At 42.7% G+C, this 21488-nt stretch overlaps 1 protein-coding gene across 3 annotated transcripts; it reads right to left on the bottom strand.

The window, feature by feature from the left end:
• Positions 1-2832: 2832 nt before the first annotated feature.
• On the bottom strand, positions 2833-19057 carry EIF3B (eukaryotic translation initiation factor 3 subunit B). Of its 3 annotated transcripts, XM_052679749.1 has the most exons (20): positions 18628-19057; positions 15442-15634; positions 15168-15287; positions 15022-15079; positions 13973-14101; positions 12791-12948; positions 11765-11896; positions 11617-11683; positions 11029-11075; positions 10076-10286; positions 9428-9500; positions 8796-8918; positions 8238-8316; positions 7095-7233; positions 6319-6444; positions 5726-5803; positions 5175-5283; positions 4484-4601; positions 3362-3388; positions 2833-3032 (listed from the first exon to the last, which is right to left on the bottom strand). In XM_052679749.1, the coding sequence occupies exons 1-18, from the start codon at positions 19055-19057 to the stop codon at positions 4498-4500; spliced, it is 2376 nt and encodes a 791-aa protein (XP_052535709.1). In that variant the 3' UTR covers positions 2833-3032; positions 3362-3388; positions 4484-4497. The 3 variants fall into 3 exon arrangements, with proteins under 3 accessions (XP_052535709.1, XP_052535710.1, XP_052535708.1); XM_052679750.1 differs by lacking the exon at positions 3362-3388; XM_052679748.1 differs by having other exon boundaries at positions 2833-3388.
• Between the last annotated feature and the right edge of the window lie 2431 nt (positions 19058-21488).

Raw genomic sequence — 21488 nt, forward strand, 5'->3', positions numbered from 1 at the left:
TTCTGCAATCCTTGTCTCTTAGAAGAAGGGCAAGAGCTGAAGGATGCAGCACCTGTGAAAGGAAGTGTGATTTGCACAGAGCTGCACGTCACAGCAAGGCCAGGAGCTCTGCAGGATCTGAAAGCAAGCATTCGTAGGGGAACCAGCAGAGCTGAAGTGCACGCGTGGCAGAGCCCCAGGGCTTCTGTGTACCCAGTCTTACCCACAACACACATCAGCAATAGCAATCACTTCACCCTAGGTCTGACCCAGTCATTGATCTGAGGGCCTTAAGCTCAGAGCCTGGAGAGTTTATAGCAGTTTATCGAGTTTAATCCAGTTAATTCTCCCCCACTTCCGCCTCTCACACAGTCAGACTCGCGCTGACTGACAAAGGCAATGAGCTCAGCAATGCCATTGCTGCTGTCAGCAGGAGCCTCCAGAGGCCTGGGACTGCACTACCAGCAGCTGCAGAGCTGAGCGTGCCTCCGGGTTCAGCCAAGGTTCCCAAAATGCTGATCAAAGTTACCCATGACAAAGAAGAGAATTGCATTTCACTAAGCACCCATTTCATTTAATTCCAGGTAGCGATCATTACGAGCCTGTTGGAGCAGATCAGAGCAAGTTGGCCCTGAACTGTGCAGGTCCCAGGGGTTCAGCAAAAGCTGCTTGCATGGAATTCATTGCAGGGCTGGAGCAATTACAGAGCAGCAATTAACTGCCAGCTCAATCAGGCAGAATCGAAGCACAGCCTTGGCCCCAAATCAGGGGCCACATGAGGAACACATGAGCTGTGTGGAATCAGATCTGATTCCAGACCTGCGTGCCTGAAGAAGGGTCACCAGAGAAGACCACCAATGCAAAAATCCCACCTAAAAGCTGTTCTTGGAGTCTCAGCTGATAAGAGTTGAAAAACTCTTTTCACCTTTCCGTGCCTGCTTTCCTCTTCATAAAATACAGCAGCGTCTCCTTAACAGCTCTCTAAAACACTGCACAATGCACGTAAGTGATGTCTTATCAGGAGAGCATGCAATTACTGAAACACTCGTTACACAGCCCCACCACTCACAGGCAATGAGTTTCTATAGCAACCAAATCCATTTCCACAATAACAAGGTAAGCTACCTGTCAATTTAATGAGGGCTTTTGCATGCAGCTCCACATCCAGAGCACTGAGCAGACAACTCTGAATGGTCCAAACAGCAGCAGTTACTTTCCTTCAGTGTGTGTCTCAGAGCACAGGGTGAGCTCTCTGCATTTTCATAACTTTTGAGTCAGAGGAATGCAACAATTCACTTCAACTCATTACCTCCCTGAACACATTCGAATGCCACTAACACCCATGGGCCCAACTATTTGATTGCTGATTTACAATCAACATCTGTTCCAAGGAACGCTGCAGAAGAGCCAGTAATCGAAATGAGCCGTGTCAAAAATGACAGAATTACAGAAGGAAGAGCCCTTAATTGCTGGTCAGGGCTTCTTGTCAGCTTCCAAAGCTTCCATGTCAAGGTGTTTTGTTGCCTTGTTTTTTTTTGTTTTTTTTTTTTTTTAATAATTATTATTTCCTCATTGATGATCCACACTTCAGAGAAGCACATCAGGAGGACTTAAAATTAGCCTTGTACTACTTCACTTTGAAAATGGCCAGCAGCTTATTAAAAATCCACTGCAGGGAGGTAGGAGAAAACTCTTCAATTCTTCATAAAATGATGGAGAAGACAGCTCTTCACAACTACAGGGTTTATGTAATAAAGATAATTGGTGTTAAAAACATCTCGTCATTAATGGCAATGCTAAAGTTCTGCACTGTTTTTGGCAGAAAGTACTTTCTCCAGTCCAAATGAAAGATGAGCCTGCTAAGCACTGTAGATTTAAGTTTTATCTTATAATAATGTACATATTGATTATGAATGAACAAATTCAGAAACCGGAAACTAAAACAGACTTCAGGGAAAAAATTCTGTCATCTCCCTCCTATAAATTGGAGCGAGACACACAAGAACGACCAATTGACACTTCAGCTCAATATCATCACTGAACAATAACTTTGAAGAGTCTTCCTGATGAAGGGAAGGAGTGTCAGCTGAGATTTGGGCGTTTCTGATCACAGCAAGCTCACCTAAGGACAAAGAAAAGTGACTGGTAGAACTGCTGATGTCCCTTAGCTTCAGACAGCTGAGCAGGGGCACCCAATGCAGTAAGCAGAATACTTGCTGCCTTCCACTTCAGATCCATCAGATAAAGCACCACGTTAAGTGAGCTCAGGCACCCATGGGCTGACATTAGTCCTGGAAAGGGGACAGGTAAACATTCTCATTCTCCTCTAGCCCTCAAAGGAAAAGCAGCAGGCCAGCAGTGTCTGTCACTGCTCTGTTAATATACAGAAAATCATTTCTGCTCGTAGATACAAATACTGAAAAGTTGCTCCACCAACTTTAAGTGCACTTTCCCCCACTAAACAGGGAGAGCTTCAGAAATGAAGTCACATATGTAAGATGGAGCCTAAGGCATATGTATAAACACTACTTCTCAGACAGTTTTCAAATTCACTAGCAAGTGAGACTACTCCAGGAGTTCCCAAGGCTCATATCAGTTTCTAAATGGTTTAAGAAACCAATTTATTTCCTAGTCACTCCATTAATCTTGACAAATTAACCTGCTAATTATAATGAGTTGTAGTATCACTAAAAACACAAAAAGCAAAACCACAGCAACACACAGAACAGCCACAAGAAACTGAGAAAATACAATCCAAAGCAACTGTGAAGCAAACACAGCTAACATTCATATTAATCTGGGTATATTTGATCACTTAGGGAAAGATTCCCTATGAACAACACATAGCCAGACTGGTTTTAGTATTAGTCTGCATTTATTTCCATATTCAGCTCTTTGAGGGAGACATCCTTTCGCAATCTGAAAGGAGGAGGATACAGCCCACTGTAGTGCTGCTTCAGCACACTAAAACGCATCATACGAAAAATGGATCTGTTGACTTTTCCCCAAACAAAGTGAACATCTGTCCATGCACTCGGGACATAAAAAGAGTCCTGAAACAGAAACATTGTGTGTAAGAGATGCGCGCTGATGGATCTCACTTCACTGGCAGGAAGTCAAAAATGCCAGTTGGGAAGGACTGCACAGGAGTCAGGAAGTAAATACTGGTATTAGTGGATCTTAAAAGAAAAATGAACCCTAAAAAAAAGAATAAAAATTTAAAAGCAGTGCCTTTTCAGTATCTCACTGCAGCAGGCAGCAAGACTTCAAGGCACTACAGTGTGGCAGAATGGAGAAAATCTGGTGCATCCACCCTTCCAGAGTGCAAGAATATGGATTAAAACTTCCAAAATTGATGTAGACTTTCTGAAAATGAACAAACCTCTTTTCAGCACAAGTTACGGTGGTGCTGCAAAAAGGAAGAAAGAGATGAGTCAGTTGCTGTGCTTTTTACAAACCCTACCACAGACGTTAGCTGGTGAAAGGCTACAACGCACGTGCTTCACCTGTTCTTAAACTGATATTTAAATCCAGAAACTGGGCAGCTTCTCCCTCTCCCCCTTCCATAAAAAAATCTCTCATACATGGAACATAAATAAGCTAGATTCAAATAAATCTCTAAATACGAAGTCCACTGATTTCTCCTATAGGTACAAGAGTTACACTGCTCCACATTTTACACTGACTTCTTAGATACCCAGGGGTTACAGAGCTGTACAGAGACAGCTGCAGAAGGCATGATTCCAGCCTCCCCTTCCTTCAGGGAAGTCCTCAACAACAGAAAACCTGGATTACATTCCTGTGTCAGACCAGTAAACTTTCTTCCCCCTCCTGAGTACAACAATTGAAAACTTCTTAAAGAGAAAACATTTCCTACAGGAGCTGCTAGAACTAGCATCTGTTTTCAACACACAAGGATACAATATGAATTCATGAAGTAGAACTTGGAAAATCATTGGATTAAATAAAAGTTTCAGCATCAAGTAGTGACAGTCAGACAAGAGAAAGTGCTGCTGCCAGATTTCTAACCATTTCTGGAAAATTATAGCTTTAACATGGGTATTTAAACACCTACTCAGTTATGTTACAGTTAACTCAGTGTTTAATCTAAAGCATATTATTTAAGCCCCACCCAACATCACCTAGCATGAAATTCTTACAGAAAGCAAATTTTGAAATCTTATGTTAGAGTTGTGTCAGTAGGACAAATTGAAGAGCTTGCAATGAGCTGTTTAAAAGCTGACCCTAATTATCACAGCAGTGATTACTCTGGTTAAAAAAAAAAAAAAAAAAAAAAGACAGTATTCCACCCAGCTCTTAAATCTGCTCAGCTCATAAATCTGACTGTATTTAAGAAAGCCTGTTTGTTCACTTCAGCCACATAAACAAACCAACTCAGAACAGCACATGCATTCACACAACAAGCAGACAACAACCTTCTGAAACAAATTAATTTATAGTGGCAGCTGACAGTGAAGTTTCTCTTTTCTGAAAGCTTTCTTACCACAGTTTATTAGATTACTCTGGTTCTGCAAGGGTAATAATTTCTTCATTGATAAAAAATTCAACAGTCTCCTCCTCCCAGTCATCAACATTGCTGTCCAGCTCATCCGTGTCTACCCCTGGAATGGAGAAAGGATTAACACAATGCCTCAAACACAGCAACGAGAGAATGATTCTATGCTCATTCAAGGAACAGTTCTTAAAATAGCACTGAAATAAGAGGTATTTGTTGCTTTAAATCATAACAAGGACATGCTAATCTAGGTGTTCCTGCTCCAGCAGGGGGATTGGACTAGATGATTTTTCGAGGTCCCTTCCAATCCCTGACATTCTGTGCAGTGTCATTAAATGACAAACAAGGCATTGCTGTCTCCCACCACAGAGTTTTTTGAGGACTTCTCTGGTTATACATAACATCCAAATCTATTACGCCAAGGTCAAACCAATGCTTGCCTTGAAGCAGAAAGCAGCTATGTGAAGCACAGGCAGCCAAGTCTGGCGGCCACCACTTTCAGTTTTCTCCCATGCGAAAATTCACTGTGATTTAAGAAAACAAAAATCAAGGCCAAAACCTTCAGAAAGGGTTTGGCAGAAAAACAATAGAGAGAAAAAGAAAACAAGTTCCCAGAGCAGTTGTTACTTGCTAAGAAGCGGTCGCTATCTAACATCAAGTCTTCACAAGCACTGCTCACCTCCTCGAAGCTCCAGGCGCTCGTTCCTCTGCTCCATGTACAGCTCTTGTGCCATCTTGCGGTACTTCCTGAATTCTTCCATCATTGTACGCCTCCTTTCCACCAGCTCCTACAGAGGCAAGAAGCAGCTGTTAACTCTCATAACAACAGCATGGAAAGCTTTTCTTCAATCCTTTCTACTGACTTAAAACCTTTTATGTACAGTAAAATTGTTTCAGTAAGGGTTTGGTTTGTTTTCCTGTTATTAAAGGTTTTTTTCATTAGTTTAAAGAGTGACTAATACCACACTAAGAATCCCAAACTTCCAATGCTTCTGCTTACTGAACTATCACCACTGCCTCTCCAGATTCATTACCACTTAACCTGAAAGTTGTGTGGCATCTGTGCGTGCTACCCATAGGAAGCAAGTCAAGCACCTGGATTAACATGATCACAGATGTTTATAATAAAAGAAATCTAACATACATAACCATTACAACATCATACAGCTTAAAAGAGCTTCATTTATGTTTCATTATGTTTCATTTACTATATTTCAAAAATTGCCTTACTTTTGAAGCTTTAGACTGGCTCAGGCGATCCTTCTGCTCAAATATCTTTGAGTACTTCTTCAGATCCTTCTTAATTTGCTGTAAAACAGAATTTTATTTCAAGTAAGGTTGAAGTCAGACTAGCAATCACAATCGTTACATTCTAATAAGAATTACTCTGGCAGTTTTGAGCAGGCTTAATGTAGTTAAAAAACTGCTTTTCTAAGCAATTCCCCTCCACTATGATTTTATTTGTTCTTCTTGGCTTACAGATAACAACATTTCTGTAAGCATTCAATTACAGAAGTCTGGACAGGTAAATTCAGTTGTTACACTTCACATCCTTTCACAATACCACAGCTGTAAGCACAACTGGTTACAGTTTCTATTCCAAACATAAAGAACAGTTAATATTTATCAGTCACTCCCACAAGTGAGGTCCACTACGGCAATATGGTTTTTCAAAAGCTCAGGGAGAAAGGCAATTCTACAGCTCTAACAGTTCAAGCCTCATTCTCAAGAAAAGAAAGATAATTTCTGGCTTGTATATATATGTACACACACACACACACACACCAAACCCATGTCCAACAGGATTGAGTGGAACGTGCTACCTTGATCTGATCCTCACTGAGCAAGGTGGCTGGTCGTGGTCTCCACAGAAGCTGACAGAACCTGTCCTTATTGTTTTTCTGAAGCAGACGTCCTTGGAAGGTCCATAACCAATATGCATTGTCCACCTGCAAGAGTGGTGTAACATCTCATCAAGGCAAGCTGTAACTTAACGCCCCCATTCTCACTATGTATCTTTTAAGGATTTTTCATTTGTATATAATAAAAGTAGCATCATTAGTCAAGGAAAAGGACATGCTCTTTTTGTTAGCATCTTCTTTGCACAAGCCAAATTCATCAGCAAAATAGAGTTCAATCGTTCCACTGAAGCCTTGCATGAAGTTATATTCTGGATGCTTAAAGTTTACGATAGCAGACCTTGCTTAATTTTAAAGTCTCACATTCTCTGTCTGCACAGAAGATGATTACAGCACACAGGCTGGAACCATGTGAAAGTAGTAACAAATGCAGTTATTGTTCTTATTCTGTGCAGACCACACAGATGACATCAAGCTCCAGTAGCTAAAGATACATTAAGAGATATAGTGAAAATCCAGAAAAAGGACACCCGCTTTAGAACTGCAAACAGCTCAGCCAGAACTAGTTTTCAACAATCTGCAAAGCGTGCAGCCCAAATAAACACTGATATTTACAAATTAATGTGTAAAACTACAATGCAGGTTCTAAGTATAGGATAAGTGACAGGTGTCCATTTTCTCTTCATAACCAACAGCCGTTGCCAACACCTCCAGAAGGGGAAAGATGAGTGCTCTGGTACCTTATGGCTCCACCAAGACACAGAAGTCACGATGTATCTGCCTGTAGGATCCCATTCCACATCTGAAGCTGTATAGTGTTCAGCAATATTCATCATGGTGCAATCAGATGTATCAACAAATGCTAAGGCACCGTTCATGCTGCAAAGATAAAAGTGACAGTCTTACACACTAGCATAGCTCATTTTTTTAAATAGGTTTCACATCTTTTCAGCAAGCAGCCAAGTAAGACTCAGCCCATAAAACTTGCATTTGTGGCTAAAAATGTAATTAAATATAACCAAAAATCAACATAAGAACAAAAAACTTCCAACTTCCATTAAAGGACCTTTAACCCATTTTACATTCATTCCTAAAGTCACGATGAAAACACATGAAATCAAGTTACAGGTGAAGTTTAACAACAGTATGCCAAGACACTTAAGAAATGAAGATAAGTTCAGAAATACAAACAGGTTTCTCAGATGAGCAGCATCACTTGTCTGAAACACACAAAGCCAAATAGTGCCCAGCTGGTTAATAAAAGTCTTCACCTAGTCCAACGTGAAGCTTTTCTGATATATATAAGCAGTGTGTACACACATACACATGTATATAAATAATAGGGCTCTGTTGTAAGAACATTCTAAGAGTACTGCCCATAAGAAGGCACAAGGCTATGGCAACAACCCGTTACAGGAGCCCATGGATTAGTTCAGCAATTAAACACCAAAGTGTTTCTAAATATCCACTCAGCTGTTGAAAAAATTATTCTTCACTTTAACGTGGCAGAAATACCAAGTCAAGGTTACTGTTTCATGATAGAGCTTGGTCCTTTGCATTTTTGTCTTCCCTTTGTTTCTACAAAGCCCTCTAAGGTTCTACTAATGCAACTGGACAGGGTTTCAATAAAGCAATGAAAGCTCTTGTGAGCTTTAATAATGTCAAGTACCGAATAGATTCAAGCTGTCAGATTACCAGAGGTCCAAAGTAACTCCTTCCCTCCAGAGACTCTCAAAGTCAGTAAGATTTTTTTGCCCATTTAAATATCAAAACTTTGATTTAAAACATTTGTGGAGATAGCAAATACTTCCTGATGAGATCATCCAGCCCTTTTTTCCTCCTTTAAAAGCAGCATGGTATTCAGTAACCCGTGCAATGCCCACCTTCTGAGGCCAGCCAACACTACAAATTGACCTTGAGGACTCCAGAATATCGTGTTTGCCTGCTGTTTGTCAAACGTTTCTGGAAAGAATTCAGAAAAATAATTACAATCCAATCAATCCCATTGGTTAGATCATAAGCAATAAATACACCCATTACTCAAAAGACATATCTGAACGCAGCAACGAAGTCTTTACAACAGTCCTTAGCTGCAGGCTTCTGAAGACAACACCCAGTACTACAAAAACATCCAAAATCAGCAGAAAAAGGGAGATCAGAAGATCCAATGCCCATCTTGAAAAAATTTTTACCTAGTCAGTTAAGTCTGTGTTATTGCCTTGCACAAGCATCCCAAGACCACATAATTGTTCTAGCTTGTAAGCCTTGTGTTCTCATGACACTGGACTGATTTCAAGTGGAAACAGTTCAGCTGTCACCAAAAACCTAGGTTTCTCAAATACATCAGGTATAGCACCTACTGCCACAACCAGTCACAGTTTGAGTTTGCTGCACACAAAATGCTTAACATCTGCATTTCACTTATCTTTCCTGTTACTTACTGATGAGTTCTATCTTCCCATTGTTCTTAACGTGGTAAAAAGAAACTGAAATTCGTGGAGTTTCTCCATGCAACACAGCAAACTTGCTTCCATTTGGTTCCCAAGCAAAGGCTATGATGCTTTCTGAAAAAAAAAAAAAAAAAAAAAAGTCAAAACTATGTAAAAAAAACAAAGAAACCTATAATAAAGAGCTTCAGTTACAAGAAGTTATCAAAGAAAACCAAGTTGTTGAAAACGGAATCCAGAAGTTAAACTCTGCCATAAATAAAACCTGCTTTTAAAAAACAAAAGCTGATAAGGCAAGTGCAGGACCCTGGGGAAGTGTTCTGACAGACCCAACAGCTCCAAAGTCTCTCACACTAAAAGAGTGTTTTCAGATAGTCAGACCTTCATCTATGCAAGTGTTTTCAATCCTGTCATTAAGTTCGCTACAAGCACGAACAGCACTGAAAGCACTGCCTTCCCACATCACATGAGAAGCCTTGCAACACGAATACCATAGTTCCCATCAGGAGCAAGTGCCCTCATTATCATCAACAAATGTTACACGTTGATGGGAACCATGTAAGGCACCACATCTGCCAAAAGAGAAGGCTACGTAGAACAGTTAAGCATCAGAACGTTGGAATTACCTTTCATTTCCACCACATCCACAGGCACCTGTTTCTCTCTCATTCGGAATATTTCAAAGTTGGTCACTACTCCCTGCAAGGGCCAACATCAGCTCATTAATCAGTACAGAAGCAACAGACCAGGCATCACCAGGCATAGAAGGATGGCTACAAGACTGGTCCAAGACAACTCAGGATGACAGTCAAAGCTCAAGACTTTTTTCTTAATAAACAGATAAACAGTGCATTATCATTACTGAGCTACTCTAAATCCTTTTGTTCTGTTAAAGAATAACAGAAGGATTGGATACAGTATTTTCTTTCAGACTTGAATTAGGCTGAAGTAGATAAAACATGCTAAATTCTGCAGCATAGCCTATGGCTTCGACAACTGATTTCACAGAGAGCAGGGAAAGAGACCTAGCACTCATTTAAAAAAAAACAAAAACAACTAATTAACTCCACCATATCAGTAAATTCAAAGCAAATCTTGGATGCAAACATCCAGGACATCTGGCTCTCCACATGCTTCAAACTCAGCAGTCAAAGCTATTTTTATTTTTCCACTGTAGAATCTAAACTAGCTATGTTGAAAGACAATATTGAAAGAAAATGAAGCGTCAGCATGAAAGGAACCAAGTTTTATGAACACAATCACAGCCCACCCACCTGTGTGCCTTTGGGAGTCCTGTCTACCTTCACACACAGGTAATCACCATTCTTCTGCCAGTGTAGTTTACAATCTACAACATTGAACAAATTCCGCACACGGATCTCTTGTCTGGCAGGCAGTTGCATTAAGGTCACTCTTGCTGGGATGTCTTTGTCCTCAGGCACCCAGAAAGCAATTATGTTACCACCTGGAGACCATGAGAAATCTCTACAGGAATGAAGTTAGACATATTCCACTTTAATTTTTAGTTAGAGATACTGCAAGCAGAAATGATTTTCTGTGTTCTGAATGCTGCAAACAAGTATATCAACTCTCAGTAAAAAGGCACATACAGATGAGCAACTCAAGAGTTTCTAACCTCACACACAGCATGTTTTTAATTGCCATTTAAACCTGCTGTATCACCAATGTTATCAAAACAGTCAGATTCACTGAAGAGAAGGGTAGCATAAACCCAGACAATGTATGAAACATGATTAAACCAATGAGCAACTTTCCCTCTATGAAATTACAGAGAAGAGAATCCTCCTGCACCTGAGTACACTGGATTTTATAACTGTTTTTTCCAAAAGGCCCCTCAAAAGCCTCACAGGAATTAGCATGTACTGTGCAGGCATGCACAGAGCCAAACTAGTTCCTTGCCAGTAGGCAGCACAGAGTGTACAGCACACCAATCTTAAAAGATGTTACATAAACTGCATACCAGTCTTGTTTGGTAGATGAGGAACCAGGATGCCAGGTTAGAACTACGTTACTACAAAGATTCCTAAGTACAGATTGACGTACACAGCTTAAGTGAAAGCTTTCTGCTTTTTAATTTTTTGCCAGTTTGTCTAAAATTACACTTCAGTATCAGGCTATTTGCTCTAATCAGTATAAAATTCACTAAATTAAGTCCTAGACATAAAGACAAAACAGAGCAGTTACTTTTAGAAAGGGAAACACTCACCTTATCCCATTGATTTTCAAGCTTTTTTTGTCCAACAATCCCATAGACTAAAAGAAGAGAAAGCTGTCAACTTTCAAGTAACATTCTTGCACATACATTAAGAGTAGAAGGCTTATGTCTAAGAGCATAAACCAGGAAATTTTGGACAGAGATCCTTTATCCCCTATATTAACATAAGTATGCCACAGTAACCAATAAGACTAATTCTATGTAATGATTTTTTAATGAGTAGCAGCCCATGCTATAATAAAAACATAAAACAGACTAGATTGTGCTGCAATTTATTATGTCTTTTGGGTAGTCTGCAAACACCTGCCACCAAGGCCTGGATGGCATCGCATAACTTTGATTCTGTTAACTACTATATTGAGCTCTCCAGGCTTTCTAGAAGCACAGCAAGAACACTGCAACCCCGCTGTGAGGCTCAGCTAGTTTTTTGATCCAGGAAAAAAATCAAGAGATGAGCAAATGGATTTCTTCCCTTTTAAGCTGTAGAGTGCATTATTAAAACATAACTTTAAAACATGTACCACGTGAAATGCTGACACTGTAAAGCAATAAACATTGCACAGAAACAAAACAACTTACAGGTGTTTCATAGATGCTGAGGGTATCTGAAGTCATTCGAGCGAAGAATTTCCCATCATGACTCCATCTAAGAAAATAAAAGAAAGCCAGGTGAGAGTTGCCTGCTCATCAAACAAAGTCTAGGGCTGCTTGCTCTCTTGCAACCTACTTAAAAATAGGCCAGTGAGCTGAGTTTTCACAGTGGAATCCTCGTTTCTTCTGCCCAGTCAGAATATCCCAGATGATAATAGCCTGAGGGTCATCCTGTGTGTCCATCAAAGGGCTGAAGGTCACTAAATATCTACAAAGGAAATAATCAATTTTACTAATAAGATTTGATTTAATACACGAGTACAAGCAGGCTTTCATCCAAATAATATTAAAATACAACGCACTTTTAAGCAGCACTTCCTCTAACAGGATGTTCTAGAGGTGAAAGAAAAGCTTCCAAGGCATGGTAATTCCTAGCATCCCTTCAGCTGAAAAGGATCTAGGTTTACATGCAAGTTTTCTTGTACCAATCTTACAAGGGAAATTTCCCCAGATACCTTGTTACCTACTATGTTGTTTTGTGACCAGAACATCACTGACTTCAAATCAAATACAATTCCATAACCTGTGCCAACCAGAAATACACGTATGCCAGACATCTCCATTTAAAGATAAATAATCTCTTTCAAGTACAAAGAACAAGTTACTTGTTCAAGTAAGATACTTGCTTCTAAGTATCTTACTTGATAACTAGCAAAGATGCATCTCAGTCCCAGAATGATTTAGAAATGATTCCCTAAAGAACTTTTAAATGTGAAAGAAAGCTCAAAGTAAAAATTTCAATACTACAGATGTGACAGATGCTTCTCAGCTAAATTTTCTCAGAGAATTTGAAGTCTAATACTACAGACCATCCCCATCTAACCAAAGAGAAAAAAATACCATTCCCTCAGATAATAATGAGTACAACGAAGCCTGCCAATTCAGGTTTGTAGAACAGTAAGCTCCAGACTGCCTTAAATATATTCCCTGAAGTCAAAGCAAAGTTTGACAGTTTCAGTTATCCTGAAAAGGATCTGCCTATGAAAAGCAACACTTCCAAAGGCAGAGGAGAACTAAAGACCTCAGTCACACAAGATCTGACAACAGAACGCACACGCTTCACTTCTGATCTCTTTGCCCAAACCAACGTCACCCTCCATACCTCTCACAGGGCGAGAAGTCAATCAGCTGTACTCCCTGGTGACTGAACCTTTGAATCTGCTTGAACTTCTCTCCACCCCAAAGCGCGATGCCCCTCTGGTGGAACGTAGCCAGATAGGTGCCCTTGGGAGACCAACGTACGTAGGTTTCTGTCCACCGCTGCAAAAAAAATAATTAAAAAAATAATTTAAAATGTATACAAAACAATCAAACTTCGTGCTCAATAACTGAAGGGGAAAGACTCCACACGTGGCCAGTAACATCATATTTCACAAATCCACTTGCTCAGTGAAGATCTCGGAATGGGCAATGTTCACACACAATTCATAGCACTCGTTCATTCTTCAGTTGAGATTGTTTCACCTTACTGAACTGCAGAAGTATTTACCAGGGACAGTGACAACCAGTGTTGAGTAACAATTGCAACAACCCAGCAGCTTCAGATTCTTTCATGGACTGCAGCTCTGGCGAGAACATCTGCCTTCTCAGGAAGCTGAGACTCCTCACACTTCTAACAACACTACATCAGAAAGGTACCAGCAACACAGATCATGGCCAGTGCTACCCATGGTGATGAGCACAACTGCTCTCCACCCCAGAGGCAGTTTCTTTCAACTGTAACACGTAATGGTTGTTAGAGAAAGAAAATGTTTCCGGGCACCTGCAGTTCTTAGCAGGTCAGCTGGCTTACAGCAGGCATGCACACTAACTCCCCCATTTATATGGTATTACCAAACCAGCTGGTCTTCTTCAGCACCTCTGCGGAGGTGCTCACAAAGGGAAAAAAATGACCAGAAGCCACATGCTTAAGTACATACTCAGCACCAACAAACAGTATTCCTCAAACTCTGACTATGCATTTTCACTCACATCTTCCTGAATCACTTACAGTGTACAAATGGTGTACATACAATGTACTAATAAGTATCACAGACAGCTTAAATTAAAAGAAAAGGAAGACAGACTTAAAGGAAGTTAACTCCACATTTGTTTTACCTATGCAGCTAAGCCTAATTCTAAAGGACAATTTTACTGGTCACTTTCTAAAGGAAGAAAAGAGAGAAAAAGTATTTCAGCAGGGGAAGATTTGCTCTTTTTTTTTTTAAACTACAAGCCTGAAGTGTTACAAAAAGAACACAAGTGACAGTGTATCTGCAATGCACAGCACTTCCATGACACTCACTGCTCTGTCCTCAATTTGAACAGGCTCCTTGATATCATTCCAAAAAATGGAGGTCCGGTCTCCTGACTCAAAGATCACACTGTACTGATCTCTACAATCAGGATCTTCCAACCAGTAACGAAGATTCCCCTAAGAAAAACAAAAGATCATCAGCAAATCAAAGACAGGAAGACAAGCAAATTGCTATCCATATGGCAGGTGGAAGCTTGTCTCAGCATAGCATGCACCATTGGTGTTATATCATTCTATCATATCTATCAAATAAGTTACTGAAGTGAAATTACATAATCCAGACCCAGTGGTTATTTGAGGCTGTAATGCTATAATGGGATGATAATAGCAGGGTGGCAAAGTCTTTGGCTACAGTGAGAATGAGCCCAAATACAGCAGCCACCAATACAGAAATGAAGGAAAAGATCTGCTTTCGTTTGAAATGCCTCAGGTAGGCAACACCTCCAGCAAAAGATATCCTCAGCTCCACTGCCATCCCTTAAATGAGATCTGAGAAGGGGAGAATCCTGTCTCCACCCCTTCCAGTCACTCAGGTCACTGCTTGAACCTGAGCTCCCCTGGGTGGGCCTTGCCTTTCTACCAGGTGCTCAATCACTGCTGCAGGCCATGATTTAGCATTTCCACTACAGAGGCTAACAGTACACATCATAAAAAGGTGGACCTTCAAGGTAGTTCAATAACATTTAACACATTTCGCCCTAAGTAACACAAGGTTTTGTTTGTTTTAGAGGTTTTTTTGTTGTTGCCATTTGGGGTTTTACTTATTCAACTATCCCTTCCTCCAGAGTGCATTTCACAAAGCTAGTGGTAACCAGGCACAATTTAAGTTGCCCTCAAACATTTAAAAATATAATAAGATGCTTTCAAAATTCTATTTTTAAATAGGTTGCATCAGGTCACTGTTTATCCTAAGTTTCTAGGTGGAACTCCAAGCAGAACCACTAATGTGAGAACAAAGGAACTGGAGTATGCAATCAGCACTGTCCCTGTCATTAACTGCATAATTTGTTAGTATTCACTTTTCAAAAAACCCTTACCAAATCTTTAAAAGGCTGTTTCTCAGGGATTTCCCACTCGTCACTGATTGTCATATACCTGAAAGAACAGTTGGAGTGGTTATACTTAGTGTAGGTGCTCTTGATTTGAATCCAGAAGACTATAAACTTGTGATGGTTGTACTCACTTGTCAAAGTCTGTGAAAAGATTGACTCTGAAAGTGTGCTGCTTATCCAGTTTGTATCCATCTGCATTCTTCACAGCATCCACTGCATGAGATGGAGACATGTACTCCAGAAAGATGTACCTACAATGTAGGAATACAAGAACGTAAGAGGACGTTCCCTGGTCACTACATAAAAGAATGAATACGTAAAAAACAAAGTACTGATGTTAATAATGATGGGTAAGTAACAGCAGTGTTTCAAACCTAACCCCCAGCAGGTGCTATTATGACTTACCCTTTTGTTTTCCCATCTGCTTCTGGATAAAATTCGTTTATAATTTTACCAAACTTGGAAAATATTTTGTGGATGACATTCTTGAGTTTCTCAAGTCGGTCTGGTCCAACCTGGGGGACATTATCCACTACGATCACTGAATCAATTCCATCTGCTTCCTGTGGCTGGTCTTTGAGCACATCGCCAAGTAATTCTGCAAACAAGAAGCAAGAATGAAGCACTGGCCTATATCACAGAAGAGAAAAACTGAAGGATAAAAATAACTAGAGATAATAAGAGAAGGGAAAGACCTGAAATTCAGGAAACTGGTTCAGTAACATTTAAGAAATCTGGTGGTCAGTGAAGCCTTCATCAGAGAAACTAAGTGAATACAAGGCTCCCCACCAGCACTTGTTTGTTGAGATATGATAGTCCTCCATTTCTTGACAAGCTTCGAGGAATTAACTCCTGAAATCTTTCTTAATGAAATGCATTGGAGACATCAACAGTCTTCCTATTAGCTCATTTCAGGAGCTGGAATTGGCTCAAGAAGCTCCCAAAACCAACAGAGCAGAACACGGTAAGATTCACTACCCAGTGACAGGTAGACTTACCAAATCATAACCACACAACTGACAGATCTAACACCCAAATCATAACCACATGACTTTGACAGATCTAACACGTACCTCCCTTCCTTCCACACTACAACAGCTTTAGCACAACTCTAAACTACCTTCCATTTCAGAAGCTCTGCATGTATTAGTATCACTGTAATTATGGCAGAGGACTCAAGCTCATTCAAAACCTTTAATTAAACAAAATTAAGGCGTCTTAAGACACCACGAACCACATTAAGCTAGCAACTAATGAACACAAGCACATCTTTTGTTACCCTGTATATTCTTCAACCATACCAAACCCCCCCCGCCTACCATTTTACACATTGAGTACTTGCTGGTGGAATGGTTTGTTCAGTGCTGTCAACTTCATCTTCTTCTCACCAGAGTAAAATTGCCAAAATCTTGCAACATAGTTGAAATCATACCAGCAAAGAAGGGAGAACGTTCAGAATGACCGCAACCCAGCAGTTGTGGTTTTAATATCGCACCAAGATTAAAGCAGCTGAAAGGCACACCGTACATCCCCTTTGTCACACACAAAAACCATGCTCAATTAGCCTCAAGCAGCAGGCTTCACAACACAGTTTACCTGCGGAATTCTCTACACCTCTTACTTTAAGCCGCATCTCAAGTCAATTCCATTTAATTATTTTGTATCCACAAACTTAACCCCATTGGTAACATTGAATTTAAACATATTTGGGTTGCTCTCCCCTCAATTTTTTTCTACGAAGATGAAGGCTAACCCAGTTTGAGCCAAAGACTCAGAAGAAAGGAAATAGCTGCAAATAAGTTGATTTCTAAGTACATATCATACCTCAGAGCATATTAAGATATACTGCCATTACCCAGCCAGCTAACAACACACATACACTGAAGCTGCGGACATGTAACCACCTGCCTGATAGCTAAGAGATGGGCAGGGAAGCATCTGTTATGCCTACAAAAACTCCAAGGACCAAAAGAAGGACTTTCAAAGGCTGCTATTATAGGAAAACAGTATCATTTTTTAGTTCTAGAATTCTTCACTTCTTTCATTTTCCCTGCATAAAATGCATAACATGGAAGCACGCCCCACAAAGAACAGCAAGAATAATTCCATAAAATATCATGAAAAAAAAGAGATAATTCTTAGGCTTCAATAATCACTTTTTCATAGCCACTCCCCACGAAAGGCTATAAAAGAAAGGAATGCTTGTTTAGCTGAGCACAGAAGTAGACAACATTCTACACCAAGTCAGAATTGCAACAGGTCAAACACATACCTACACTGTAACTCCTCTACCTCAAACTCAAAACTATGAACAAAGGAACCTTCAAAGGGCAGGCAGCTGGTTCAGCCAGCTCCTTTCCCACAGGCCAGAAGAGAGGGGTGTGGTGGGTACACAGCTATCTTCAGCTGGCAGAATTTTAAGGACCTCTCTCATTATCTGAACTAAAACCTCATCGCACCCGAGCGATGATCTGACACATTCTTTCTGTGGAAGATGGAACAGCCGTTCTGCTGTGCCAACACCACTCTGGAAAAAGAAAACAAACCAACACCAGTCAAAGTAACACCTGAGATGACCCAATCTTAAAGCCAGTCCGACTCAAAATTGGTATTGAACATGTAATTCTTATCATTAACATTGAAATAGCTTTGAATCAGGGACGCTGATGGCCTGGAATTGATTCTCCTGTAGAGTTATCAGGGTAAAGCAAAAGGACAAAGGTAGCCCAAGAAGTAGCACAGGTAGATGGAAAACCAGACCAGCAGGAGTGACTAAACTTAAACACTGTAATTCAGCCATTAACGCTGTATTATTCACACAGATGAAGAGTTAGCCAAATTAACCCTAAAGAATAAAACACAAGCCGACAGGAAACGTTCCCAGGTTCTATCTACACGCTGACATGAACCTGATAATCCCCAATGTAGACAAAGCATCCAAAACAAACACTTCACCAGACAACAAGAATCCAGCGATAAACTTGCAGACACTTTTGCCAACGTGTCTCTAAGATATGCACATGTTCAAAGTGCTATACAGACTGCTAAGAATAACATGCTTTTTTAATTCAAAATACTTCTCCGCTTATTTATTAAGCTAAACATAGAACTGGAACACAAGAAAGCACAATTATCACCTGTGTTCCACCACCGATCCAAACCACCTGCTGACTTAGGAAGCAGCGCATGCTTTAAGATGCATTTTTCCGGTTCTGATACGTGTGACTATTACAGAGCCTACAGCAGCATTTACGTCAGACTGGCACAACAGACAAGTGGCTTTGCTACTCAAGAATTGGCACGGTTGATCTTGAAAGATTTGTCCGAAACCGCTGAAATACTGAAGCACCAATAGCGCCCTTACACCAGAGACAGGTGCTGCCACAACGCCTTACAGGGCCAGACGACGGCTGGGTCACCGCACGACAGTCACCGTGCAGTTTTTCTCTGAGGTCCCAAGTTGCTGCACACCACAACTCACCGCCACGTTTCAGGAGGGCAGCGCGGGACGCGGCCCGCACGGACACGGAGCGGCCTCCCTGCGCTCCCGCAGCGCCCGGCCCAGCCCGGCCCGCCGCCCCCCGCCCGCACCTTCGTCGCTGATGTCGTCCACGAAGCCTTCGGGATCGCTGAAGGAAAGCTCGTCCTCGGGCTCGGCGGGCGCAGCCTCCCCGTCCTCCCGCGGCTCGCAGGGCTCAGCCGGCGGCTCGCTCTCGGCCTCCTCCGGCGGCGGCTCGGCCTCGGGCCCGGTTTGAGGCTCGGCCCGCTCGGGGCTCTCCCGGCCGGATGCCGGCCGAGGGGAGGACGGCTGAGGCGGCTGCGGCTCGGCGGGTGGCTCCGAGGCGGCGGGCGGCGGCTCAAGGGGGCCCTCGGAGCCGCCCTGTTCCTCCGGCCCTTCTCTCTCGTCCTCCTTCAGTTGCTGCTCAGGCGGCGGCTCGGGCGGCGCTCCGTCGGGCCGCTCGGGCTCCTCGGCCGGGCCCTGGGCGCCGGGCGGCGCGGGGCTGTCCTCGGTGCCCTGCATGGGGGTCGGTGCGGGGCCCCGGCGGCCGCGCGCTCCCAGCTCGAGGGCGACGGGAAAAGGAGCGGGGGAGGGGCGAGGAGGCTCCTACGGCCGGGCCATGTGCGCCAGGCCCCGCGAGCCGCCGCTACCAACGCGCCGGAAGGCGGGGGGGAGCGGCCCCGCCCCGACGGAGCTTTCGTCCGCCGCCGCCACCTCTTCCTCCCCGCTCTGCCCCGCTGCAATCGCCACCTCCTTCGCCGCTCACTCTCCTTCGCTCGGCCGGCAGCGCCGTCCGTCCTTTCCCCGAGCTTACGGCTGCAGCTCCCCCCGCTCCGCCGCTCCGTGGTTGAGCCCAACATGGCGGCTCCGGCCAGTTCGCTGAGGTGGGGTTGGGCCGAACCATTTCGCTGGAGACCAAAAGCTGAACGCGTCTCGGTGCTTAACAGGAAAGGCGACGGCAGAACCCTCCGCCCGGTACTGATGTCTCAGACCGTCTCCGCGTCCAGCACCAGGCAGGAGCCGACGGCACAGCGCAGCGAAACTTGCCGCCTTCCCCCCCCCTCGGAACTCCCGCCATGGGCCCGCCCGAAGGCGGTGGGGCGAGCGCGGGCGCTACCAAAGCTTCTGAGGGGGTAGGGGGTGCGGTGCTGATCCCAGCGGCCCGCCATCGCATTGCCCTGCGTGGGGATGGGCGGTGCTGAGGGAGTTGAGCGAGGCTGTGAGCTGGGAACGGGCTGTGAGTGCACGGCCGGCTCAGAGGGCTGAGCTCTGTGTTCGTTAAACCCTGATTTTCTATCGAGAAGACTTCAGGCTGATGCAGAAATGTGTGTATGTTCAGCGTGTGCCGATGTATCCAAACTGACGCAGAGAACCTGCAGCTTTTCTTTGGTACCATCAGGTTTAAGGGATGGCTTTAGACGAAAAAGGATCAGAGCAGTTCTTGAGGAAGAATTAATCTCCGTTTGAGCTCCTGATCCTGCTGCTGTGTGTCGCTGCACTGTATTTCAAGCCATCGAACGCTGAGGTGCAGACTGGCAGCACAGAAGCGTCGTGAGGAGATCCAGCTCTGCGGTTCACATTTCGAGTCCGGATCGTATCTTACAGCGCAGCCGCTTTCAAACTTCCATAAAAGTGAAAAAAAAAAAAAAAAAAAAAAAAAACTAGGAAAAACTAGTTTGTAATTTATCAGGTAGCCACAAGATGTCAGCCGAGCTCCATTCCAATTCAGCTGGGTGCTGTGTCAGTTCCCTCTTTAAGCCACGGGCACTGTTATGAATGGAAACGATGACTGGCGCTGCGGTCACTTCTCCCCGCTTTGTCATGGCGCTTGGCTAGACTTTGACTTCCTGATTTTCAGCAGTAAATGCGTGAAAGTAAAGGAAAAGCTGCTGCTTCTCCTGCCCTCACAAGCACGTGTTTTGGTTTTTTTTGTCCAGATAGGAGGACATGCTGTGCTCCAATCCAGAGGACCAGCTGGATCCTCGAGATTACATGGCTTTTCCAACAGCACATTTGTGACTCAGCCTTCACAGCTCTTCACTGTTGCCCACATTGCTGGGATAGGCAAATTTTCTATATTACCTTTCTTTCTGTTTACAAGTTATTAGCAAATTTAAATGCTGGGTCCTTCTTTCCCGTCATCTATTTGCACTTTCTCTTACTTTAGAGCAATTTTTGATTTATCTCCTCTTCCTTCCTTCCTTCCATTTCCTTTCTTCAACTGAAAGTTCCCTTCAGTCCCTGTGCTGCTATCTCACTGTTACTCTTTGCCTGCCAGTGCTTACTCAGCAATCCAAGGGCGAGTGGAACAACTTTTAAAGTAGAGCTTTTTGCTGACAGATGAGGTTTGTTCCTGCACGTATTGCACACACAAAAATCCTAATCAGTGGGAAAAGCGGGGCAAGAAGGCCAATCAGAAATGGCTTTTTGTAACACAACTATCAAAGCAGAAATGCTTTATGTATTTTACTGTGTGCAAGTGACCTGAGAATGGTGGAATGGAAAACAGTGATGCCTAAACTGAACCTTGAAGGAGTATTCAAGCTCTTATCTGTATGAACTGTATGAAGTAGTATCTCATACTGATAGGACGTGCACAGAATGACCCATTGCAAGACCAGGGCCTCAGGTAGCCCTGTACTTCTGTGAAACTTTGTTGCCTGCAACTTAGTGACATCAGCCTTATCCTTTTTCTGTGGTGATAGTTTCTTCATGCTACAGGTTTTCCAGAAGCTTTTACTGTGTTTACAATACACAGGGACAGGTTCAATAACTTTTGTCAAGCAGTCTTTTTCTCCTTATCAAAAATTATTTCAGCAATTGGATTATTTCTTTCACGGTATTTTTCTTCAAGACTCCTTCTGCAGATTGCAAAAACAATTTGCAGTTAGAATGTCTTATTTATACCAAATAAATAGTTATGCTATTAGCTGGACTACGGGCCAGTCAAGGA

This window comes from Tympanuchus pallidicinctus, unplaced genomic scaffold (assembly GCF_026119805.1).
Source record: "Tympanuchus pallidicinctus isolate F22 unplaced genomic scaffold, pur_lepc_1.0 scaffold18, whole genome shotgun sequence".
NCBI classification, from domain to species: Eukaryota; Metazoa; Chordata; class Aves; order Galliformes; family Phasianidae; genus Tympanuchus; species Tympanuchus pallidicinctus.

Excerpts from the sequence above, each read along its gene's own strand:
- EIF3B (XM_052679750.1), bottom strand. The coding sequence starts at position 19,057 with ATGCAGGGCACCGAGGACAGCCCCGCGCCGCCCGGCGCCCAGGGCCCG. Across the intron at positions 6,445-7,094 it reads TGTCTTGGTGGAGCCATAAG|GTGGACAATGCATATTGGTT; the intron begins GTACCAGAGCAC and ends CCACTCTTGCAG. Across the intron at positions 5,284-5,725 it reads GCCAGTCTAAAGCTTCAAAA|GAGCTGGTGGAAAGGAGGCG; the intron begins GTAAGGCAATTT and ends TTGCCTCTGTAG.